Source organism: Anolis carolinensis, chromosome 6, assembly GCF_035594765.1.
Source record: "Anolis carolinensis isolate JA03-04 chromosome 6, rAnoCar3.1.pri, whole genome shotgun sequence".
NCBI classification, from domain to species: domain Eukaryota; kingdom Metazoa; phylum Chordata; class Lepidosauria; order Squamata; family Dactyloidae; genus Anolis; species Anolis carolinensis.
Genome location: NC_085846.1, coordinates 4,170,175 through 4,197,078, shown reverse-complemented (window position 1 = coordinate 4,197,078; position 26,904 = coordinate 4,170,175). Strand labels below are relative to the sequence as shown.

Genomic DNA, 26,904 nt, shown 5'->3' with positions numbered 1-26,904 from the left:
GTCTCTTGTGTATGATGACAAAGGGATATTTTGCAAAATCAATGCGATCTTTGCCTGTTTTCCTTGAATCTTCTTATTCACTAATTCTGTATTGGATTTTAAAATGAATTTTGTGGTGAATGGGCAATGGGGGGTATTGCGTCATTGTGTCATTATTTCTTATTTAATTGTTATATTGTGGGGTTTTTTTAACTAGCAAAAGCAAAGTCTGTTTTTAGATGCAATTAACATATTTACAATTGACGTGCTAAGAATGGCTGAAAGAGTTTCACAAAATGAGGATTTCTCTTATCTGGTACAGGTTGTACATCCAATATCTGTGTTGTCGAAGGCTTTCATGGTCGGAATCCCTGGGTTGCTGTGAGTTTTCCGGGCTGCATGGCCATGTTCCAGAAGCATTCCCTCCTGACGTTTCGCCCACATCTATGGCAGGCATCCTCAAAAGTTGTGAGGTCTGTTGAAACTAGGCAAGTGGGATTTATATATCTGTGGAATAATGTCCAGGGTGGGAGAAAGAACTCTTGTCTGTTTAAGGCAAGTGTGAATGTTGCAACAGGCCAGCTTGATTACAGCTTCAACACCTGGCTGCTTCCTGCCTGAGGCAATCCTTTGTTGGAACGTGTTCGCTGGCCCTGATTTTTTCTTGTCTGGAATTTCCTGTTTTCTGAGTGTTGTTCTTTATTTACTGTCCTGATTCTGGTGTTTTTAAATACTGGGAGCCAGATTTTGTCCATTTTCATGGTTTCCTCCTTTCTGCTGAAATTATCCACATGCTTGTGGATTACAGCGGCTTCTCTGCGTAGTCTAACATAGTGGTTGCTAGAGTGGTCCAACATTTCTGTGTTCTCAAATAATATGCTGTGTCCAGGTTGGTTCATCAAGTGCTCTGCTATGGCTGATTTCTGTAATCAAGCTGGCCTGTTGCAACATTCACACTTGCCTCAAACAGACAAGAGTTCTTTCTCCCACCCTGGACATTATTCCACAGATATATAAACCTCACTTGCCTAGTTTCCCACAGACCAACAAACCTCACAACCTCTGAGGATGCCTACCATAGATGTGGGCAAAACATCAGGAGAGAATGCTTCTGGAACATGCCCATACAGCCTGGAAAACTCACAGCAACCCAACATATTTACAATTGACGTACTAAGAATGGCTGAAAGCGTTTTACAAAATGAGGATCTCTCTTACCTAGTACAGGTTAAACATCCATAACTGGATATCCGAAATATTCCAAAACGTGAAATTATGCATATTATTATGTTTATGCTAATTTATACCTCGCTCTGAGGAGACTTGAGTGGCTGAGATGGTGACACCTTTGCTTTTGGATGATTCAATATGTTCAAAATTGTTTTATGTGCAAAACAATTTAAAATATTGTTTATACAATTACGGTACCACCAAGTGTATATGCAGCATCCGTGAATTTTGTGTTTAAACTTGGGTCCCATCTCCATGATGTCCCATTATGTACTGTATATGCAAATTCTATAAAATCTGGGAGAGAGGAAATCAAAGACATTTCTAGTCTCAAGCATTTTGGATATGGGATAATCAACCCTTGATGCTTGGGAAAGTTACTTGGAGAGACTCCAACATCCAGAATCCCTCAGACACCATTGTAGGGCTTGCAGTAAAAAAAAAAGTTGCTTGTGTGGATCAGGGGATGCTGAGATTTATAATAATAATAATAATTTATTTTTGTATTCCGCCACCATCTCCCTGAAGAGACTTGGGGCGGCCAACATGGGGCTAAGTCCAGGAAAGACAAAGTACAATATAAACAAGTTAAAATATAAAACAAGACAACAAAATAATAAGCAGTATAAAATCAAAAACAAATTCAAGCACAGATTATACATAAATACATAATATATTAAATACATTTATAGTCCAGGAAGGTAACTTCTCCAAGCTCTGCTTTGAAGACCATTTGCTGTTAAGGTTTTCAAAGTGAGGAAACCAAAACTCTTTTGAACCCCTTTTGATTGGGAAATTGTTCTGTTTTTTTGCAACAGCAGGGAAATTTAAATATACCCATTGCACCGGTGAGATTTACATAAGTGTTGACTCACGACTCAGTATAATTCCTCTGGCTTTTCTAACCTCTAGGGCATCATGGCAAATCAGCCAGGTGTTAAGAACTACAGCTTCCATCATCCCCAGACACTGTCTCAGCTGTCCGTAGGCAATGGGTTTTGTAGTCCAGGACACATGGAGAGCATCACCTACTCACTAATACCTTTGATTGCAGCTTGGCTTTTATTTGTGATGCATTATGGGATGTGTAGTTCTGACAGCAAGTGTTGAAAGATGAAGGTCAGTAGGGACTGAGTTTGAAAAGGCATCCTAGTGGATGCAATACAGCTGCCTTTGTGTAAAATGGAGCGGAGAAAAATATGCTAATACCAAGAGTTTCCTAAGTGGCACCTGCATGGCTTAGGAACATGGGCTATATAGTCCGCAAGACATCTGGAGGGTCTGCAAGAGGTTTATTGCCAGGTATCCCTAAGGGCCAGGGAATAGGCAGTTGAACATCCACTGGAAGGACTGGCCTTTGAAATAGGTAGTTTCAATTACAAATCCCAGAATCCCCTGGATGGTTTTAATAGAGGAAACCGCCATTTTTCTTTCCAGTTGAAAAAATACAGAACACATTTATTCGTGTACCCTGGCAGTAGGATTCCTATGGCCCTCCTGGTGCACTTGGATTGCAACTCCCAGCATTCTCTACCACTGCTTCTCCTGCCAGGTGCTACTAGGGATTAGAGTCCAAGGTTATCAGAAGAGTTCCAGGGTTCTCATCCTCAGTTTTTTAAAAATAGGTTGCTTTTTCCAATTGTGTTTGATGTCAATGTCCATCGTTCCCTAAAACATATTGACTGGGGAGAGACGCTGTGGTTAAACCCAGTATAGTCTATTCTAATAATCGCAGCTTGCTCTTACCTGTTAAAGAGTGTTTTTTTCTCCACTGATAAATGTAAGAATAGAATTTTCCGAACTTCTCTAATCATTCATTTCTGATTCATCTTTAACGTTAGATTCAGAGCTTAGAAAAGTTACCTTTTTGGGGTCACAATTCTTCAACAAAGTAATTTTTCCAAGCTTTGATTGCTATCTGTCTGTCTATGTATATTATCTGTTGCTACCAGAGTAACGTTTCCAAGCTCTGGGTGCAAGAGGTTATATATGTATGTTTGGATGTGCCCGATTGTATGAGCATAAATCTTTTGCAAGCAGAGTAACTTTTCCAAGTTCTGGTTTATATATAATCTCTGACAACCAAGACTTGGAAAAGTTACTTTATTGGAGAGTCCTGATCTATTTGTTTCAGGATTATCTATTTATTCCATGTCTATCTATAGGAAAGTGCTGTGCTGTGGGTAATTTGATTTGTCACAAAGGCTAAAAATTGAAAGAAAATATTAGAGTGACTTTCTCTAAAAGCAACCCTGGTTTCAAAAGATCGTGGAATCCAGTTTTGGAAGAGAAAAAAATAGGCGGGGTTCCTTCTTTATTTTTGAAATATTGTATGGGCTGCATTAATTTCACACTCAGAAATGAACAGATGAAGCAATTTAAGAAATCACATTATTTAAACAGCAAGTCGGTGCTGGAGATAAAGCAAAATGTCATTTCACACAATAAATTTTGCCAGCATCGGCTCCCCATTCTAAGAGTGCTTTTTCAAGGATGCTAATGAAACAGGAATTGCGTTCTGCTTTTTTAATGGTGAATTAATATTTGCTAGCCGTTTATTACTAAATGTCTAAAGAATGGTGTTTTCAATAGGGAGACATATTGAGCCAATTTAAGTTGCGGTTGTGAAAAAGTGGAGTGCAAATAAAGGTAATAGCAAGAGTGCAGCGATGATGACAACGACGACGATACTAATCCTAACATTTGATTATAGGGGAAATTTGAATGTAAATAGGGAATCTCCTGGAATACTGTGTCCAATTTTGGGCACCACAGTTGAAGGGAGATGTTGACAAGCTGGAAAGCGTCCAGAGGAGGGCGACTAAAATGATTAAGGGTCTGGAGAACAAGCCCTATGAGGAGCGGCTTAAAGAGCTGGGCATGTTTAGCCTGCAGAAGAGAAGGCTGAGAGGAGACATGATAGCCATGTACAAATACGTGAAGGGAAGCCATAGGGAGGAGGGAGCAAGCTTGTTTTCTGCTGCCCTGCAGACTAGGACACGGAACAATGGCTTCAAACTACAGGAAAGGAGATTCCACCTGAACATCAGGAAGAACTTCCTCACTGTGAGAGCTGTTCGACAGTGGAACTCTCTCCCCCGGGCTGTGGTGGAGGCTCCTTCCTTGGAGGCTTTTAAGCAGAGGCTGGATGGCCATCTGTCGGGGGTGCTTTGAATGCGATTTCCTGCTTCTTAGCAGGGGGTTGGACTGGATGGCCCATGTGGTCTCTTCCAACTCTACTATTCTATGATTCTATGATCTTATTTATTTATCTGTCGTGTCAGAAGCAAATTGAGGATACAGTAATAATGTATTTTAAAACACAAAGTTAAAAACTTGGCATTATACTAGATTTCCTTTGACTAGAAACTGGCCACGGAGTGTCTCTGGTGTCACTGTGAGAAGGTCCTCCATTGTGCATGTGGCGGGGCTCATTGTAGTAAGTGACCTGTGGTCTGCTCCTCTCCACATTCGCATGTCTTTGACTCCACTTTATAGCCCCATTTCCTAAGATTGGCTCTGCATCTTGAGGTGCCAGAGCACAGTGTGTTCAGCGCCTTCCAAGTTGCCCAGTCTTCTGTGTGCCCAGGAGGGAGTTTCTCATCTGGTATCAGCATAGATTGAGGTTCCGGGTTTTAACCTGCCACTTTTGGACTCTCGCTTGCTGAAGTGTTTCTACGAGTATCTTAGGAAGCTGTTTCTTGATTTAATGCATTGGCATGCTGGCTGATATCCAACAGAGGATGGGCCCGAGATGTCAATACCTTGGTCCTTTCATTACAGGCTGATGCTTCCTGACAGATGTCAGGTGGTTCAATACCCGCTAAACAGTATAATTTCTCCAGTGGTGTAGGTCATAGACATCCTGTGATAATGCAGTATGTCTCACTAAGGGCTAGATCCACTATTTTAACATGGTGAAATGTATTCCACACTAGGCATGCATACTCTGCAGCAGAGTAGCAAGAGGAAGGGCAGATGTCTTCACTGTATCAGGTTGTGATCCCCAGGTTGTGCCAGTCATATTGTGTATAGTATTGGGTTGTTGTATGTTTTCCGGGCTGTATGGCCATGTTCTAGAAGTATTCTCTCCTGACGTTTCGCCCACATCTATGGCAGGCATCCTCAGAGGTTATGAGGTATGGTATTATTTCTAGCACCCACTTTTTGCTTGATATTCAAGCAGTGATTCTTGTAAGTCAGAGCACGGTCCAGGGTAACTCTCAGGTATTTGGATGTTCTGCAATGCTCCAATGTAATTCCTTCCCAGGTGATCCTCAGGGCTCAAGATGCTTGTCTGTTCTTAAGGTGAAAAGCACAGGTCTGCATTTTAGATGCATTAGGAATCAGCTGGTTTTCCCTGTAATGGGCAGTAAGAGCACCTAAAGCTTTAGAGAGCTGCTGTTCAACAATTTCAAAGGGAATCTCCCAAAAATGACTAAATAATACACGCATATCTATGTATTATTATTACTATTACTATAACTATGATGAATTTAATGCAATCAGGGCTGATCACAGTGACTTTTGGGACTGCAGTTCCCAACATTCCCATCAAGTGCTTATTGGCTAGGGGATGCTGGGAGTTTTTATCACCCCAAAAGTAACCATGGGTTCCTTGTTAATGATTTGCACCAGTGTCATCTCCCTTACAAAAGCAGGATATTTTTGTGCCTGATGCGAGAATCCATATTCGACGGAAGGTTTCGCAAGCCAAGTGGCACTTCTGGTGCTGTTGTGCCTTCCACGTTTCTACAATCATACGATGTTGCTGTTCACTAAGGCACAATTGTCACGTAAATGCAAAGTCACAGTTCCATCTCTTGGATGTAAAACAGCGAAATTGGATTTAAAAAAAAAGATTTCTGGGCTGATGATTTTATGCCAGCAGAAATCGAAAATGCCACTCCTTTCAACATTTCCAACCCCCAGTAAAAAATATATGAAAGCAGTGGGAAGCTTGTTGTCATTGTGAGAAAAACGGCAGACACACACACACACTTCCCACTCAGGCTTATGTTTCCAGGCTCCCTCGTTGAGGACAGTCAAGCCAGAAAGTTACATACTTTTGTGGTGGGGGCTGCAATCCTCAGCATCACCAGGCGGGGGCGGCAGGGAGAAAATCCCTGCAAGAACAAATGTGGGGCATTTCTACATCGGACTGTAGTAGAATGAATGTGGTTTAATAATAATAATAACAACAACAACACTTTATTTATATTCCGCCCTTCTCCCCAAGGGGACTCAGAGCGGATTACAACATATACACAGGCACAGGCAAACATTCAGTGCCTAGTTGCAATGACATACAGTGAAACACAAATACACAGACAAAGGAAAAGGTTTCTCCTTTCATTTCTGGCTCTGGAGGCAGTGCTCATCTCTGGCTCTTGGGGAGATGCTCTTCTCTGTTTCTAAGCTGAGGAGCCTGCATTGTCCATAGACACTTCTTGATTGTGTGGCCGGCAAGGCTCCTTGGAGCATCTTTTTTGCCTTTTCCTGCTGAAGCGGTATCTATTTACTCAAATTTGCATGTTTTGAAACAGCTAGGTTGGCAGGAGCTGGGGCTAACAGCGGGAGCTCACCCTGTCCCATGGATTCGAACTGCCAACCTTCAGGTCAGCAGTTCGGCAACACAAGGGTTTAACCCATTGCGCCACTGTGGCCCCTCTTTTTGGCACCTCTTTTATTGCCATGACTCAGTGTTATGGAGTCCTGGGAAGTGTAGTTTGGTAAGGCTCCAGCAATATTTGCCAGAGGCAGCTAAAGACCTTTAAAAGCTACCATTCCGAGGATTCCATAGCAGTTAAAATAGGGTCTGACTGTATTAATTCTACAGTGAAGATGCACCCTTAGGACCCCTTTCCGTAAATTACTAGATCTCTGCTTGCAAGCATCTACTCTCCATTTCTGTCAGTAAAGATGAAGCGATTACAATTCTCAGAATGCTATCCTTGAGTCCCCTCCAGGGTGAGAAAGGCGGGGTAAAAGTATGTATATAATCGAGTATAAGCCTAGTTTTCCAGCCCTTTTTTAGGACTGAAAAAATCCCTCCTCGGCTTATACTCAGGTAAGGGTCCTGGTGGGCTTATATTCAGGTTGGCTTATACTCAAGTATATATGGTATATTTATTATTTTTCTCTATTATTATTGGTAGTGTTACATTCATTATTTTACTCTATTAATTATTATTACATTTATTATTTTACTCTATTATTGTTACTTTTACATTTATTTTACTCTTTTATTATTGTTATTACATTTATTATTTCACTCTATTATTATTAAAAGGATACATAAGCCCATTTATATTTAAGAAGATGAAAATAATGATTTAATCAGAGTTGAACAGTCATACCTTAAATTACAGTTTGATGTAAAGATTCAAAAACATTTAAACTACTGATTCCTCAATTAATGTAATTTTATTGGTATCTCGGCTTATACTGGAGTCAGTGTTTTCCCAGTTTTTTTTTTTTTGTGGTAAAATTAGGTGCCTCAGCTTATATTTGGGTTGGCTTATACTTGAGTATATACGGTAAATAAAATAAAATTTTGTTCCATTGACATTTTACTTCTTTGCACTACAAGGCCCACAATCCTCCAGAACCTGTGCCGGTTGGAGGATTCTGGATGCCTTCACCTAAAAAAGAGAGGCAATTTTTTCCAACATTTGGAATAAATCCCTGAAAAGAATCCAACTTTTGGGGTAAAATACTATGAGGCAAAACATAGGAATACATTCCGTTTTGCACACACAAAAAACCATGCAGAATTTAAATTGCAAAATGGTTCCCAGAGGGCAAGAGTTCTCTCCTGCCACCAGTTTGAGCTCCCTTGGATGCAGCCCTAGCATTTTAATGCAATCATTCGATTTGTTTCTTAATATTTTCCTATCCTAGTCTTCAAACATACTGTATATATTTTGTTTGGGGATAATAGCGTTACTGAGCATTTATTTGGTTAAAACAGCATCATAAAATGTAAGAAACCTCAGTGAAAATCCTAATGCACCAGCATGAAAAGAAATGTATCACAGGTACAATCCTGATTAATCCTCTACATTCCCATTCTTCCAACTGCTTTTAAAACATCCTTGTTTGTCTGTTCTCCACCACTTTCCCCCTTTGTCTTCAGCTTGCTTCAGTTGCAGGAAAAATGAGTTCAAAGTGCAAAAATAGTTGATATTCAATGAATATTTTTTGCCATTTTGATCACACTGTGATGCTGCTTGGACACAGAAACCCTGGTTTTCATCAGCGGAGGATCAAACAGTATGTTATACCCAACATTTTTCCAAAAATGACACTCCAGACTGATTACAAAGCAAACCTGAAAAGACTTGTTTTTATCCAGGGAGCTCAAAGTGTACAAAAAGTTACAATTCTTATAGATTTATTATCATGTTTTCATCTGTCCCTTTAATCGTGCAATCTCGGGGCAGCAAAACAGATAAAGCAAGGCATACAATTTAGACAATTCCAAACTGAAATCAATAAATAATTTAACCGAGAGAAAAAACATATTAAACAATTGGAACAAGTTAATTCAGCTTAAAAAGAGGGGTTTTTTTTTCAAAGTGTGCATGCATGAAAGTAGATTAGGTTCCAATGGGCTTAATAAAAAGCTACTTGGTAAAAAGAAACCTAGAGCACGTCTACACTGTAGAAGTAATGCAATGTGACACTGCCATGGTTCTGTGCTGTGGGTGTGGGATGCTGGGAATTGTAGTTTTACCAGGTCTAGGCTTCTCATCATTATTCATTATTAACTTTATTGATTTTATTCCTTTCTCCCCATAGGGAATCAAGGCAGCTTACAATCCCACAATGTAATAACAATGTATAGTTTGGGTTGCTGTGAGTTTTCCAGCTGTCTGTCCATGTTCCCGAACCATTCTTTCCAGACGTTTCTCCCACATCTATGGCAGGCATCCTCAGAGGTTGTGGGGTCTGTTGGAAACTAGGCAAATGGGGTTTATATACCTGTGGAATAATGTCCAGGGTGGGAGAAAGAAGTCTTTTGGAGGCAAGTGTGAATGTTGCCATTGGCCACCTTGATTAGCATTGAATAATCTTGCAACTTCAAAGCCTGGCTGCTTCCTGCCTGGGGGAATCCTTTGTTGGGTGAAACATCAGGAGAGAATGCTTCTGAAACATGGCCAGACAGCCTAGAAAACCCACAGTAACCCAGTGATTCTGGCCATGAAAGCCTTCGACCACACGACGTATAGTTTCTCAGCCAAATTACAGCTTCCATCATTCCTTAGCATGAAGCCATGCCATTAAGTCGATGTCACAATACATTCAGTCTACAGTACAGACTCTATACCTACACTATAGAATGAAGACAATCTGACTCCACTTTAAGTGCCATGGCTCCGTGCCATAGCATCCTGGGAATTGTAGTTTCATAATGTGTTTTGCCCTCCTCGGCCAAAGAGTTCTGGGAACTCATCACACTACAACTCCCAGGACTCCAGAGCATTGAGCCATCCATGGCAGTTACAGCGGAGTCCAACTACATTAATTCTATAGTGTAGATGCACCCATGTTTCCATAGTATACATTTCCACTGAGCATGCTGCACAACTCTTCTGTGAAGGATGGAAAAAATTGTTCGTTTCCTTGCTGAGAAAAAGAAAAAGTTGATGTTAGTCTGGAAACCTGGTCAAAAAATTAAAACAAGGACAAAAATCTCTAATATGTGCAAAAACTGCATACAATTTTCATTTCCCTCAAATATCAGGAAATTATATTGCACAGAAAAACACATGGTTTTCTTTGCATAAACCCATGGTTTATATGTGTTTAAAAAGTGATTTTTAAAGTGGAAAAACACTGTTTTAAAATAGTCACATGACAGTTTTGTGCAGAATTTCATTCTATATCTTGCACAAAAAGCTACTGAAACTGCCACTAGAGAGTCGTTTCCAGAACGGATATAGTTGCAGGGAGGAGGATGGCCCTTGTAAAACGTGATGTCCCCGTAGAGTTTGAAGGGACTCTAGAGGTCATCAAACCCAACCCATTCAGCCATGGTGGAACACATTTCTGCAACATTTTAATTCCAACCCCTGTTTAAAGACTTCCAAGATAGAGTCCACTGTCAAACAGCTTTTAGTGTAAATATAGTTCTCCTTAATGTTTAGGTTGGATCTCTTTTCTTGTAATTTGAATCCATTGCTTCCTTTTTCTATCTAGCATTTGGAGCAGCTGAAAACAAGCTGGCTCCCATCTTCTAAATGACATCCCTTCAGATATTTAAAGATAGCTATCATGTCACCTCTCCGTCTTCTCTTCACCAGGCTAAAAATACCCAGCTCCTTGAGTCGTTCCTCATACAGCTTGATTTCCAGATCACGATTTGGTTTCTCTGGACATTTTCCAGCTTGTCCCTATCCTTTCTGGGTTGTTGAGCCCAGAATGGGATTCAGGGCTCCAGGTGAGATCCAACCAAAGAAGAATAGGATTGCATTACACTTCCCTTGATTGGCTTCCTGTGGTCTTGTCGATGCTGCCTGGAGTTGCATTGGCCTTTTGCGCTGCTGCATCACACACTTAGCTCACATTGTTATGTACTATAGTCCCTGAATCCTGACTTTCAAGCCAGGTGTCATCCATCCTGTATTCCTGCATTTGATTTTTCCTGCTTAGACGTTGCTGAAATTCATTTGGTGAGTGTAGCTAGGTCACTATTTTGTGCATAGAAAAACAGCAATCATGGACCAAAATGTGAGTGTTTGAACATGTTTTATGTGTGTGGAAAAAAGGCTCATATTTCTTATGCAAAGAAAACAAACAAACTTGTCTGCTTTTCTGTGCGGAATAATTTCCCAAATCATTTCGGAATGTGGAAATCCCAAGTGAGAAGTATGTAGGAAAGTTTGTTTTTCTGATTAGCAGAGAGAGAACCTTGGAAATGATTAGTCCTTGTGTGTGCAGAGATGACATAGTTTAATATTTCCACCACTGGCTTGTATTGCACCATAGCGTCCTGCCATGCACAACCCAATGAGCAACACTTTGGGACTGGAATTCCCAGATTCCCCCCCCCCCCCCCCAGCTGCCATGTGCTGCTCAGGAAGATACTGGGAGTTATAGTCCAAAACCATTTGCTCTCCTGTATTTACAAAAAGTGATGCCCAAAGAACAATCATTGCCACTTATCTGTGCTTATATAATCCATTCTGATCTCACCTTCTCATCTTGGAAACGTGGATCTCCAAGTTGTGAAATCCACCCTGAAGGTGTGAGTTTGTTGCTTTGCGCCGAGTTCCAGAATGTGTTGTAAAATGTGTGTGCATCTGTCTGCGAGAGAAAATGAAGGGGAGGTTTAGAAACACAGGAACGGAAGGAGGGCCTGGCTCCCCCCAGTAAGGATTCTGCCTCCCTAAATTGCTCCAAATTGCAGAGTTTTACTGGGTTCACCTTCCTTTGGTAACTTTTTTTTCCTTCAGATCCTAAAAATTCTTATTTCCAGTGGCTCACCAGAAATGCAAGTCTAGAAATTTGAGGAACAGAGGATAATATCATGGAGGGACAGAACTTTTATTTGGGGGAGGAAGGGCGTTATTTTTGCCAGAATTCTTATTAAAGAGCGGCATTATTTTGCTGGAATTCTTATTGTGAGGAGGCATGCACATTGTTTTGCAGTGCTTCCATAGCTACATCTCTGGCATTCCCAATTCAGGGAGAAGGCATGGAAATTGTGTGCTGGTTCTGACAAGGTTGGAAAAGTGTGCAAGCAGACTAGATGAGTGTCTTCAGAATCAGGGCCAATGTAAGTGGCAAATGGTGTAAAGAAGAACTCATCTCGCATGGGAGCGTCTCAGGAGTTGGTCGCCACATGACTCCCTGACCCCACAAATCTGGGGTGTTGTTGCAGGGCACCCCATTTGCCCCAAAGGCCCCTGCCTTGGCCCTGCCCTCGTCCCCATCTGTTTCCCTGGGGGAAGGCAAGCGGGGAGGAGCCTCGCTTGGAAACCGCTAATTAAGACCTTGGTGCGTCTAATTAACGCTCTCCCCTTGCAGTGAATTAATTAGGCTCCAAGTTGCCATGGAAATGGGATGTGACCTAGAAACGCAAGCAGGGGATTTGAGGAGAGGGGTGCCATTTTCAGGGAGCAAAGGGGGTTTGCCACCTGCGGAAGCTTTTTAAACAAGGTTCACCTTTTTCCAAAAAAAAATAAATCATGTCTCATCTCAAATCCAAAGCGAACTGGAAGCCTTCAAAGATGTTTATACACCCCCATCCCCACCCGCACTAACCGTCTTGGCATTTACATGACCTCCTAATATACCTGGTCAGCTTTCCCATTTCCTGGCTTCTGTTAACCTCTGAGCCCCCTCATTTATATTGACCTCTTTTCTCATCTCTGCAAGATCCAACCTTAGAGAGATGCCATTCTTGAGCATCTCAGCTTTCTGATTTACTACACTTTTACCTCCTTCCCCCTCTCAATGCCTCGGTTTCCATCCCATGGTAGCTTTTATGGTCAGAGGTGCAGCAAATCTGTACCAGGTTTTATTTCCTGCTACAAAAGAAGCCCTCCAAAGTGGGAGGATATGAGGTTCAGCACCTTGGAGAGCAGCCTCATTTCAATCTGTAAGAAAACCAGAGATGGGTCAACCATGCTACTGGCTCTGCACTATAGAAGGAGTGCCGTTTGAGACCACTTTAATGCCGTGGTTGAATGCTGTGGAATCCTAGGAGTTGTAGTTTAGTGACTCACCAGCTCTTTTTGGCAAAGACAAAGACTTCATGAGACTACACCTTCCATGATTCCAAAGCATGGAACCATGGCAGTTCAAGTAGTGCCAAACTGCATTAATTGTACAATATAGATGCACCCCTAGAGAGGAGGTTCTCCTCCTTTAGCAGTGACAATTATTCTCCTGTTTTTATTATTATTATTATTATTATTACATGTATTATTTTACTCTATTATTATTAAAAGGATACATAAGCACATTTACATTGAAGAAGATGAGAATAATGATTTAATCTGAGTTCGACAGTCTTATCTTAAATTTGAGCTTTATGTAAATATTCAAAAACATTTAACCAACTGATGCCTCAATTAATGTAATTTTATTGGTATCTATTTTTATTTCTGGAATTTACCACTCTCGGCTTATACTTGAGTCAGTGTTTTCCCAGTTTTTTGTGGTAAAATTAGGTGCCTCGGCTTATATTCAGGTCGACTTATACGCGAGTATATACGGTAACTAATAATGGGGGTCTTAAAAACCCACCCACTTGCATATTTATTGGTAATTTACATCCAAATGGCCAGGCTTCTTGAAGTGAGCTAATTTTCCAAACCAGGAAACATAGAGATGTTGGGAGCTGCTTGGCAAGGAAGAGGATACAGTAGTTGGATTTGGTGTCCAGTGAGAGAAGGTGGAACAAGGAGGTTGAACGTCAATTTCTAATGGTAAATCAGAAGAGAAAAACGAAGACAGTGCAAGGCCTAGTAATGCTCTCTTCAAGAGGAGTTATGGACCATCCCCTCTTGGAGGACTGATATGCCCTTGTATATGCACAGGGGCACGCATGTCTTTGCCAACCACCTTAACACATGTTCTCTTGTGTTGTTGGCTTACCTTGACTCTATCATCTCACCTGAATATCCATCCAGTCTCTTGCCTTAAAAGGTAAAGGTTTCCCCTGATGTTAAGTCCAGTCGTGTCCAACTCTGGGGGTTGGTGCTCATCTCCATTTCTAAGCCGAAGAGCCGGCATTGTCCGTAGACACCGCCAAGGTCATGTGGCCACTGGCATGACTGCATGGAGCTCCGTTACCTTCCCGCCGGAGCGGTACCTATTGATCTACTCACATTGGCATGTTTTCGAACTGCTAGGTTGGCAGGAGCTGGGGCTAACAGCGGCTGCTCCCGCCGCTCCCAGGGTTTGGACCTGGGACCTTTTGGTCTGCAAGTTCAGCAGCTCAGCGCTTTAACGCACTTCGCCACTTAGGAGTGCAGAAATCTGTGCCATTCAATTGTACTTCTATCTGTATTGTGTGTTTTGTGTTTTTGAAAAATATTGTGATTACTTGGAGTGTGACCCACTTGCAAGAGCCGTTTAGCAATGGAATAGGCTGCCTGGGAGTTCGGTGGAGTCTCTGTCTCTGGTGGTTTTTAAGCAGAGGCTGGATGGCCATCTGTCAGGAGGGTTTTTATGGATGGCAGAAGGGAGTTGGGCTAGGTGGCCCTTGTGGTTTCTTCCAACTTCATGATTCTGCACCTCTGGACTACATACACCTCTAAATGTATTGGCATATGTTTCCCTGGTTGAATTTTGTGCTGGGATAGAACTTTTGTGACTTTGAAAATGCGGCCTTTGGATCTACACAGCCAGTACTTGGTACAAGGGACGGAGTGTTGCGGTTGGGCAGGGGTGAAGCGGAAAATTGACTTGGAAGGAAAGGGAATAGGGGGAGGATTTGGTTCTCCGGTTCCCCGCCTCACGCCACCCCGTCTCTCCCTTCTCGCCTCGCAGATATCCGGGACAGCGGCAAGAAGCCCGTCATGCTCTTCATCCACGGCGGATCCTACATGGAAGGAACGGGGAACATGTTCGACGGCAGCGTTTTGGCTGCATACGGCAACGTGATTGTCGTCACCATGAACTACCGGCTCGGCGTGCTGGGTACGGGGGAGGCGGGCGCACGTTGCAACTTAGGCTTCGGGATGCTCAGGATTGCGACTTCTTCCTTGCAAAAGTTACTTTTGAGGGGAACAACTTCCAGAATCCCAGAGTCCTGAAGGCTGGAGCAAGAGAACATATAGGGCAAGAGTCAGTTCCCCTCTCATGCCATTCCCCCACTCAGCAAAGCCAAATAGCTTCATTTTCTTCTGTAGCCATGCTCAAAATGGCAGGGAAATTGACTCTTGTCATATCATTTAGAAGAGCGAAATGGGATATTGAGGGCTCTGGGCTGCTTCTGGGAAAACATTTTTGCATGTTTTCATATTTATTTACAATATTTACATTCCGCCCTTTTCACCCCAAAGGGGACTCAGGGCGGATCACATTGTACACATATAAGGCAAACATTCAATGCCATATAACATAGAACAGAGACAGACGCAGAGGCAATTTAAACCTTCTCCGGCTTCCAGCTTCCTGAGGGTATGCTTGATTCTGGCCACAGGGGGAGCAGCTGCTTTATCATCCACTGCAACAGCACTTCCTCATTCCAACGGCAGCTGGATGATTTTTATGGTGTCGTAAATTAGCCTCCCCACAAATAAGTGGTACCTAAATTTCCTACTTGATAGATACAACTATCTTTCGGGTTGCTTAGGTCAGCAACGAGCAGGGGCTATATTTTATTTTTAATTGTCTGGTGCTCACCACAACACAGGCTGACCTCGAACTCATGATCTCTTGGTCAGAGTGATTTATTGCAGCTGGCTGCTAATCAGCCTGCGCCACAGCCCCGCCCCCGGTTATGAGAGACTTTTGGGATTGGCAAGGAGCCGCACAAGAAATAGGGTTCAGGGACCCACAAACACAATGCTAACCCCTGCCCTACAGAAATGAAGTATTCTATCATTGACTGGAGGAACAAGTTTGGATTTTACACTGAGTTGCTTGTCCAGCCCCAGATTTGTGGGCTCTGAAAATCAGTCAGCCCTCCAGATTTTCTGGGGATAGGGGTACAAATCTTTTGTGAATGTAGGAAAAGTGTTGTATTTTTTTAAAGCTGTACTTTTTTTTAAACCTTGAGATAACACCTCTCAGAATCTCTAGGTCCTCCTGTGTGATTTGGTAGACAACTGGAGGGCCTAGACATTTCTAGAAACAAAGCTTTGAATCAAATCTGCAAAAGCCAAACCCACAGATGCGGAGGGCTGATTGTCCAAGAAGCGTAGGTCATTAAACCAGACCTGGAAGTGTTAATCGTTTGGACAACAACTCTTCAAATCCCTAGTAAGCTGGCAGTTTTAGCCGGGTGTGTGTAAGAGCCTTCAAGTCATTATCAGCTTATGGTGACCCCATTAATTTCGTAAGATTTTCACAGGCAAAGGATGCTCAGAGGTAGTAGTTTTACCAGTTCCTTCCCTTGAAATACAACATAAAGTACTGGATATTTGCAAATCAAAACTCATGATTGGAAGTGGACTGGGTAGGGCCATACTCAAAGTCCCTGTCCCAAAAAATATATACGTTTGCCAAGCTCTCTGTTCAACATAACTTTTCTCCTTTAAGATGAAGCATCCTTTGGCACATGCACTGAAATCCCCATAAAAGGAGAGATGCAGCTTTATAGTAGGGCAGCATGTTCAAATGCATATAGGCAGAAGGGGTCAGCTGCCTGAGTCATGCATGGGATGCAAAACCAACCCTCTTTGTTTTGGACACTTTTGCCAAGGGGAAATTCTGGCCATAACCAGCCCCCGGCCCAACCCTGGAGTGCCTTGCAGTCCCTGCTCAATCTCCCATCAGGCTCCGGTCTGGGGTCCCTCCCTTTCCGTCCCCCTCCCTTTGTTCCCCTTATGGGTGTGAAATTTACCCAGGCACAGCTGGAATTAATATTTCATTAAAACGCTTTTAATAATTAACGGCAAGGCCTCGTTATCTCCAGCGAAAGGGCCCCAGGACGGAACGATGATTAATTTTGGAGGAGATTGGTCGTGTGCAAACGCAGGGTTTCAGCAGAGGCAGGAGGCATGCCTTCCGATCGATCGCTTCCCTTTTGTTTGAAATGGAGGCAAAACACCAGCCACTTCTTCCTTGACATCGTCGCTTTCGGCTTGGTGCCTCATCAGGGGAATAGCTGGGTAAGCATTTAGACTAAGGAAGCATCTACGCTGTAGACTTCATGCAGTTTGACACCACTTGAACTGCCGTGGCTCAGTGCTATGGAAACCTGGGAGTTGTGGTCTGATGGGGCACCTACAGTCTTGGGCAGGCAAGGCTAAAAACTCTGGAAAACTCCAGCTCCCTAGGTCTCACCCAAACATTAACCAGTCCCATTCCTGCTTGGCTTTCAAATCAGGCAAGATTTGGTGTCTTCGGAACAGGGTTCAAGTTCACGAAAAGGAATGTGGATTAGACTTACCATGTTTCCCCGAAAATAAGACAGTGTATTATATTAATTTTTGCTCCCAAACATGTGCTAGGTCTTATTTTCAGAGGATGTCTTATTTTTCCATGAAGAAGAATTCACATTTATAGTTGAACAAAAAAATGAACATTTATCATATACTATACAGTAGTTGTCATCACAAACCAGCATAACCAGACAAACTGTGAATCCTATCAAGAATTTCTTGTTACTACCATTATTTCCATGTACAACACTCTATGGTATGTACATGTACCAACCCTGCATGCTCAGGTGTTCTGTTCAGCGAGCATGCTTCCAGACAAAAGCTTTGCTAGGTCTTACTTTCGGGGGAGGCCTTATATTTAGCAATTTAGCAAAACTTCTACTAGGTCTTATTTTCAGGGGATGTCTTATTTTCGGGGAAACAGGGTAACTGGCCCTCTGCTAGCTTTCATCCTGAAAGTTTAACCATTGAAAACTGGCTCTATCTCTCTTGTTTCTTAAGGGATTCTTCTTTATATAGAAAGTAAGTACTATATCTCACTGCATCCTCCAGTCTTCATGACTGGACACAAGGACAAATTGCGGATGAAATCAATGTTGGTAAACACTCAAGAAAAGGTTGGAAAAAATTCCCAAATTGCTTAGCATTGAATGTTGAGCCATAGGAGTTAAAGCGGTGTCAAACTGTGTTAATTTGACAGTTTAGATGCATCCCTAGTCCACCTCCCAGTGGTTTTCCACAGCCAAATGAAGATTCAAACCCAGGTCTCTCAGATTCCTAGAAAGGTGCTGTAGAAATTAAACACATTCATAATTAATTAATTAGTCCAGCTCTCAGGCCACTATATTACTTTGGCCCTTTTGGCCAACCAGCACACCGTTCGTTCTTGCTAATTATGATTTTCTATTTTTGCAAGGAAATAGTCAAAGAGAAAAGGGTTCCTTTGGGGATTCCCTTCCTCCCCCCAAATTTATCCCAGTAACCGACGGATTGCCCAAGATGGTTCTTCCTGACACCACGATTTGCATTTCCTCCTCTTCAGGCTTCATGAGCACCGGCGACCAATCCGCCAAGGGAAACTACGGCCTCCTTGACCAAATCCAGGCCTTGCGGTGGTTGAACGAGAACATTGGCCATTTCGGGGGAGACCCTGAGCGGATCACCATCTTTGGCTCGGGGGCCGGGGCCTCCTGTGTCAACCTCCTCATCCTCTCCCACCATTCGGAAGGTAACCCTCTGAGCGGAAAATTCCACATTTTACCTCCTTTTGGGAAGGCTAGTGTGGAATGCAGGCATGTTGCTAGACATTTTCTTCTGTGTCGCTTCTCATTTAGATTATAAGCCTGAGGTCAAATTAACAATTTGTGTGATACCCTTTATAGCAGTTATAGGCAAACTTCAGCCCTCCAGGTGTTTTGGACTTCAACTTCTACTGGCTGTTAGGAATTGTGGGAGCTGAAATCCAAAATACCTGGAGGGCTGAAGTTTGCCCATGCCTGCCCTAACCCCAGCCTCCACTTTACAGTCAGCCTTCCAGACTTCCACAAAAGTGAGAAAGCTGGGGGTAAGCCCTCTTAGTAATGTTTTTTTTTTCTGAGAGAACACTTTTCTAGGGATCTCTCAGTCCTCAAGCACAACTCTGTGGCCAACGTCCGATGGAAGCCAACCCTAAGCTGATGCAGCAAGGGGAGCTCCTCACCTTCCCCTTCCACCTTCTTCCAAGGTCTTGGGACTGATGATTCCTCTCCTTCTTCACAGGTCTGTTCCAGAAAGCCATTGCTCAGAGTGGCACCGCCATCTCCAGCTGGTCGGTCAACTACCAGCCCCTCAAGTACACCCGCATGCTGGCCTCCAAGGTAGGCTGCGACCACATGGACACCAGCAACACGGTCGACTGCCTTCGGCGCAAACCCTACCGGGAGCTGGTGGATCAGGATATCCAGCCGGCTCGCTACCACATTGCTTTCGGGCCCGTGGTGGATGGGGATGTGGTGCCGGATGACCCGGAGATCTTGATGCAGCAAGGGGAGTTCCTCAACTACGACATCCTCATTGGTGTCAACCAGGGGGAAGGCCTGAAGTTTGTGGAGGACTCCATGGAGAACGAGGATGGCATTTCGGCCAGCTACTTCGACTTCACCATATCCAACTTTGTGGACAACTTGTACGGATACCCGGAGGGTAAGGACATTTTGCGAGAGACCATCAAGTTCATGTACACGGATTGGGCGGATCGGGACAACGGCGAGATGCGGCGCAAGACCCTCCTGGCCCTCTTCACAGACCACCAGTGGGTGGCGCCTGCCGTGGCCACCGCCAAGCTGCACGCCGAGTACCAGTCACCGGTCTACTTCTACACCTTCTACCACCACTGCCAGACCGACACGCGGCCCGAGTGGGCAGACGCCGCCCACGGAGATGAGATCCCGTACGTCTTTGGTGTGCCCATGATCGGAGCCACCGACCTCTTCCCGTGCAACTTCTCCAAGAACGACGTCATGCTGAGCGCGGTTGTTATGACCTACTGGACCAATTTTGCCAAGACCGGGTAAGACGACACTCATGGCCTTGGCGATTACAATATTTAAGTTACTCTTGTCATTTATTTATATGTAGTATGCCAGCATATTATGCAAGGGATACATTCCATGATGTTTCAAGTTAGAGTATTTTTGAGTATAATGTATTTTTTTCTATCTGAAATAAATGTAGAATAGCACTGGAGGACCTAGAAAATGCCTAGAGATGTGTTATCTCTGGGTCTCCAGTGTGATTTTGTGGAAGCCGTAGAAACTGACCATAGAATCGCCTTGGATGTCTAGAACGAACACTGATCTAGGAATTTTCTAGTTTTACCCAGCATAATTCTATAGAATTCAAGGCTCTTCATATATATAATTAAAACTTCATTCAACAAACCTGCCTAATTAGAGGGCCTACTTTAGCACCAACATTGTTCACGGCAGTTGGCAGAATACAGGGTTGAATCTCCCTTATCCAAAATGCTTGTGACTGGCAGTGTTTTGGATTTCAGAGTTTTTTTATTCTGGATTTTGGAATATCTGTGTTTGCATGCACCTATATAATGAAATATTTTGGAGATAGGACCAAAGTCTAAACACGAAAGTCATTTATGTTTTATATGTACCTTCTACACATAGCATGAAGGGGATTGCATGCACATTATTTTAAATAGGTTTGGGTACTTTGAACCCTCATATTGCAGAAGTATCACTCTCTCAGCTACTCATATAGAGAGTTTAGGAGTTTGGAATATTGCAAACTTTGGGATTCCAGATAACCTGTAGAAGAACAACAAAACAGTCACTGTTGTTGAAGGCGTGCAACTTAAAATACACATACGTACATGAGGGATGGAGGGAGTAATACAACATAAATCTGTGTAATAGAATTGTGAAACAAATTATCCAGATTGAAATACAAAAACCAATGGAATATGTTATAAAACAAACTGACAAATACATATAACCAAATTATACACGAGTACAAACAATATTAAATGACAATTCCAAATGCTTCAGAAAGCAAGTAAGTGTTTAATTGAGCTTTAAAAGCAGTGCAGGGAGAGGCTGCCTGCAAACGTCGAGGGAGCCAATCCCAAGAGTCTTGAGCAGGGAGCGAAAAGGGATGAAGCTGAGCATGGAAGAAGAAACCCTTGGTTGAGCGAGAAGCCTGTAATTCTCAGACGCAGCGCCTGAAAGGTCTGGTAAAAAGGAACGGGGATTGAAAGATGGGAAAGATCTAAGTCATGGAGGACTTCCCAGCCTTTCAGGCTGCTCCCTATTATAGAGAGGCTAAACTGGTCCCCTCCATGGTTTCTCTGTGGCTGGCAGACCTTTAGGAATTTACCATGGGGAAAGGTTATTCAATAACTGTACAATTCTGTTCTCATTTTCTTTGATGTATTTCAATCGCTTTTTTTCCTTAACTGAATGGGGTCAGCAGCTGCCACCATGGCCCATTGCAGGCCACTCCGGTACATCCAGCTGCAGACGATGTGAGACTATGTTGCGTCTGGCCACCAAGTTTGGGCCAGTTCTCAGCTTTTCTCTGGAAGTGAGGGAGTTGGGGTCAGATTTTCTGACTGACTATCTGTTTGTTTCAGTGGAAATTCTTGCTATTTTGGAAAATATTTTCTTGTTAACAGACAGCAGAATTGCCAGAGCATTATATTATTCTGTCAGGACTAAAAAAATCCATCCCAAATTACCTTTATAAAGACTTGCATACAAGTTGCTAGTGGGGTCATAAATCATACCCATCCCTACTTGTACCCCTGTAGGAAGGGATCCTTTACCCTCAAGCATGAGCAAACTTGGACCCTCCAGATGTTTTCGAATTTAACTCCCACAATTCCTAACAGCCTACCGCCTGTTAGGAATTGTGGGAGTTCAAGCCCAAAACACCTGGAGAACCAAAGTTTGTCCATGCCTAGAGTAAAGGATGCTGCTTGCATTGGCAGCCTTGGGTGAAAGCGTCCAGAGGAGGTCAACTAAAATGATCAAGGGTCTGCAGAACAAGCCCTATGAGGAGCGGCTTAAAGAACTGGGCATGTTTAGCCTGCAGAAGAGAAGGCTGAGAGGAGACATGATAGCCATGCACAAATATGTGAGGGGAAGTCATAGGGAGGAGGGAGCAAGCTTGTTTTTTGCTGCCCTGCAGACTAGGACGTGGAACAATGGCTTCAAACTACAGGAAAGAAGATTCCACCTGAACATCAGGAAGAACTTCCTCACTGTGAGAGCTGTTCAGCAGTGGAACTCTCTGCCCCGGAGTGTGGAGGAGGCTCCTTCTTTGGAGGCTTTTAAGCAGAGGCTGGATGGCCATCTGTCGGGGGTGCTTTGAATGCGATTTCCTGCTTCTTGGCAGGGGGTTGGACTGGATGGCCCATGAGGTCTCTTCAAACTCTACTATTCTATGATTATATGATTCTAATTTCTCACTGTTTTGCCCTTCCTGTGCATTAACCATATCCCGTCTCTGTGTCTCCCTGGTTTCCTCAGAGACCCGAACCAGCCAGTTCCGCAGGACACCAAGTTCATCCACACCAAGCCCAACCGCTTTGAGGAGGTGGTCTGGACCAAGTTCAACACGAAAGACAAGCAGTACCTCCACATCGGCCTCAAGCCCCGGGTGCGCGACAACTACCGGGCCAACAAGGTGGCCTTCTGGCTGGAGCTGGTGCCCCACCTCCACAACCTCCACGAGCCCCCCTACACCTCCACCACCACCCGCATCCCACCGGCCGTCACCCGCTGGCCCAGCACAGGGCCGCTGACCACCCGCCGGCCTATGCCCACGCTCCCTGTGGACGAGGATGACGTGGTGCGACCGCAGCGCTACGTGCCCTTCCCGGGAGACTCGCGGGACTACTCCACGGAGCTGAGCGTCACAGTGGCCGTGGGCGCCTCCCTTCTCTTCCTCAACATCCTGGCCTTCGCAGCCCTCTACTACAAGCGGGACAAGCGGCATGAACTGCGGAGTGGGCGGCGGCTCAGCCCCCAGCGCAGCGCGGCCAATGACCTGGTGCATGGCGGGCAGGAGGAGGAGATCATGTCCCTCCAGATCAAGCACTCGGAGCACGACGCCCATGACCTGGAGCCCCTGCGGCCCCATGAGATCCTGCGCCCCGCCTGCCCCCCCGATTATACCCTGGCCCTGCGCCGGGCCCCGGACGACGTCCCCCTGATGACCCCCAACACCATCACCATGATCCCCAGCACGATCACGGGCATGCAAGCCCTGCACCCCTTCAACACCTTCCCCACCGGACACAATAACACGCTCCCCCACCCTCATTCCACCACCCGCGTATAGTCGCCCTCCCCTCTGTACCCTTTCGGCCGCCCGGCAGCAGCGGTGGGGGTCCCCGCCCCCCTGCCCGGAAGGAGGGAGGCGTCTTTCCCCGCCACGTTGGACGGGTCTTTTGTATAACATTCTGTGCGTGGGGAGGGGAACGGCAAGGGGGGGAGAGGCAGAGACCCCCCTCTCCCTCCATCGGCAGGGGCCGGCGGTGCTTGCCCACTCGGTTTGATGCTGGAGCCCCCGCCATCACCCTTGGGGCCAGAAACAGGCCACTTGGAGAATCGGTCCCTTTTTCAAGTGGAGAGAAAATGAGAGAAATAGGGGTGTTGTGGAGGCAGGGGTCCTTTTGGATGTGGGACTGGGGTTGCCAAAGGGACGTGACGGGGAGGTGAAACATCTTTGATTTGGACAGATAATAGGAAACCCGGTGCCATTCCAACTGCGGGTCTGGGGTTCAGGCTAAAGGAGCGATTGGAAAAGAAAACCTGCAATCTTGTCTTCATTCCTCTTGTCCGGATGGTGAAGACCGCCTATTTCTTTCTAGCCATGATGTGGGTGGAGGGGATCAGGGGCCGAGAGCGAGAACGCCCAGTGCTCCGTTCACCTTGTTGTGAAAGGCGGCCACGCTATTGCTCAAATGGTTCACATCACGAGACACACGAATGGTTTTGCTCAGAGGGTAATGGAGAAGTCAACATTGAAATGTGAGAGCAAAGAGAACGACACCCGCATCTTCTCTCCGTGATGAGGATCACCACATTCAATGCACGGCACATTCCGGGTGCTGAAGGGCACCACCGAATATTTCTTCGGAGCCGAGAAAGAGTTAGTGTAAGGACAGAAGGTCAATCCTCTTCCATTCTTTTTACTTTTCCTGTGCGGCTTGCGTGCTTGCGTTGTAATGTCATTCCAAGGGAGCGATTGTGTTGTGGGGCGGAAGAAGGGGTCGGCCTCCCTTCTGTCCTTCCCGGGGAGGCAGGAGGTCAAATCACAGTGCCTTCTTAGCACCGTCCAGAGAGAAAAGCCGGCCGTCTGCCTCGTCCCTTGGCCGTCTCCCATGCCTCCTCCTTCCTGGCCACGTTTTGGTCACCATTCATTAGCCTTGTGGAACACAATGATACATATTTTGACAAAAAGATAAAGTTCCTCCCAAAAGATTGCCAATTGTGGCAACTTAACAAGCCCCTGAAATCTCACCAGAAAACAAGAAAAAGAGGTAAAAGTCCAGAATGAAATTCAGAGAGGGTTTCAACCTGGGCTCTCAGAATCCTTCCTCTGACTGACTGTCTTCTAAACTTTGTTTATTGGAGCTTGGCAGAGAAGGCAAGTGTTTGGTTTAAGGAACGCTATTATACGAAGGTCAAGATTTGAAACTGAGAAAGAATGGGCAAGGCACAAGGCAGTGGTTGGGAGACCATGTTTATTTTAATTCTATGTATGTGTTTTCCCTCTTTTACCTTTAAAAAAATAAGCAAAACAAGAGTACACAAACTGGGAAATGAGACGAGAGGGAGTGTTTACAAACCGAGAAAGAGCCGCCAATAGAGAACACACTGCATGTTTGCCTTTGTTATTTTTCTTAAGAGGTCGGCAAGGAAAGGGATCTGTGCTGCAGATCATCTTTAGACTCCCGCTTGCCTTCTGGACTGGAGAATGCAGCATCCCCCCCCCCCCCAACCCCATTATTTGTTCCCAAATCAGCATTTTTTCCTTCTCCTCCAAAGAACCTCCTTAGGGCAGGAGCTATTGGACGGTAGAATTGATTCTCCTGGGTTGAGGATTTTGAAGGAGTCCCCAAATGTCCAGCATAGCAGTAAATGAACAAAAACTTGCACTGAGCATTTAAGAATATTGTTTCAGCATCCAGAATAAATAGGGAAAGCAAGTGATGTGGGGAAAACAAATGTGGCAAAGACTAAAGTTTTAGGCATGAAGGATTTCTGGGGTTTTATCCTTTGTGACTTTTGAAGGGGTATTTTGTTGAAGAGGTCAAGACTCTTTATTTGCAAGGCCAGGTCTTCGTTTTGACCCACTCACAAGCAACTGGCACAGGGGTGCCTTGGAGAGCCAAGAGACTCTGGGCGCATCTAGACCAGGCACAGGCAAACTCTGGCCCTCCAGGTGTTTTGGCCCACAATTCCTAATTCCCAGCTATTGGCTGTTAGGAGGACTGAAGTTTGCCCATTCCTGGTTTAGATGACCCTCCAACTACAGGAACTGGGGCAAAAATGGTTGCAATCCATCCTGTGTATATGTGACCTCACCTCTCCTTTCTTCATGCCCCCATTCCTTTCCCCCTGCTTCCCTGCACCTTCTGATACGTAGCTTGGCTCGCTTACACGAAGCCTCTTCTCTAAAGGCACTTGGTTGTGTTGTCCTTGTTGGCGTTGCTTTGTGGCAGGCCTTCCTTTGTTTAGAAGTTCTTCCTAAGGTTTAGGTGGAATTGCTTTCCATGCAGTTAGATTCAAGCTACAGAAAAAAGAGATTCCACCAAACCGTAGGAGGAATAGGTATGCTTCTGCTGGGGAGTCCACTGGAGCCTCCTTCTCTGAGGCCAGATGGTCGTCTGTCAGCAGGACTTGGATTGTGTCTTGCAGCCTGGTTAGTAGGTGGGTAGACTGGCTTTTAGGGTCTCTTCCCAATGGTGGAGTTGGTGCAGTGGCTACCCTTTTCTTGGGGAAAGAAAATGCCTATTTGGGGGGCCGAGAGCCAACATGCCCTCCGCCCCAACTCCGGAAGCCATTCCTTTGTTCCTTCTTTGCATTGCACCAAATGCCCGCTTGGTTCCAATGCTCCAAATCTCCCATGTCGTGAATGCATTGTCTCCTTGACGCAGCCACTCAGATCCCTTCCGAGGAAGATTGCCATTCCCGATGGACCCGTCCCGTCCTCCGTTCCTTCTCTTTGCGTTAGATCCAAGGTTGCCACACTTTCTGGAATCCCATCAGGCAGAAAGAGGGAAAGAGCAATTCGTTTTACAGCCCGCCCTCCACATTCGCTGGGGTTCAGGGCAAGATGGAAAAACCACACACTAAAAACAAACAAACATTTTAATCAAAGCCACAAATATGGAGGGCAGCCTGTAATGTTTTATTTAAACAAAAAAGCACATTCTTCTGAACTTTTTCTCTCTGCTGTTGCCTTCCTCGGTTCTCGTGCCTCTGCCATTTTTGTTCGTGCGAAATTTTCATTTCTCCATTTTAGGTGTTGTTTTCCTTTCCTTTCTTTTCTTTTTAAAGGAATATATATATATATATATATATATATATATACACATATATATATTCCATTAGAGGGAAAAACAAAAGAGAAACACAAAGGTTTAAGGGGGACGGGGCGGGAGGGTTTGCGGGGGTCCGGAGTTTCGTCCTAAGCCATGCGGAGACTCCATCTAACTTTACGATGTTTCGAGTTGGTTTCCTTTTTTTAAAAAAAGACGAAGCAGAAGAATTTATTATAAATATAAATATATATATAGATAATCCATTTTTTAAAAAAGGAAAACAATTATTTTGTAAAAAAAAACTGAGGGAAAAAATGAAATAAAATTTTAAAAGCGAAATCTGTGCCAAACTCAGCAAACTCGGATGGGAGTAAATGGGGGGAATTGTTTTATTTTAATTTTATTTTTGGAGGGTGGGCTTGGGAGGGGGGCAATTAAGGTGGGGTTTACTGGGGGTCTGTCTGAAATGGAAAAAAAAAATTCTGTGCCAAGGAGCCGAATGCAAGTTTCGACGTCGGTTGCGCTGCCGGCAGAGATATCAACGCCTTACACTGTTGCCAAATGCCCTCGACCCCCAAA

General features: G+C 44.4%; 1 protein-coding gene across 4 annotated transcripts in view; it reads left to right on the top strand.

The window, feature by feature from the left end:
- The window catches only part of nlgn2 (neuroligin 2), a 70,679-nt gene extending 44,015 nt beyond the window's left edge, over positions 1-26,664 (top strand). For 3 of the 4 annotated variants that reach the window (XM_062983674.1, XM_062983673.1, XM_062983675.1), the window contains 4 exons: positions 14,716-14,865; positions 18,319-18,504; positions 19,035-19,824; positions 22,301-26,664. In XM_062983674.1, the coding sequence (XP_062839744.1) occupies positions 14,716-14,865; positions 18,319-18,504; positions 19,035-19,824; positions 22,301-23,114 (1,940 nt within the window). In that variant the 3' untranslated portion in view covers positions 23,115-26,664. 4 annotated transcript variants of the gene reach the window in all.
- The last annotated feature ends 240 nt before the right edge of the window (positions 26,665-26,904 follow it).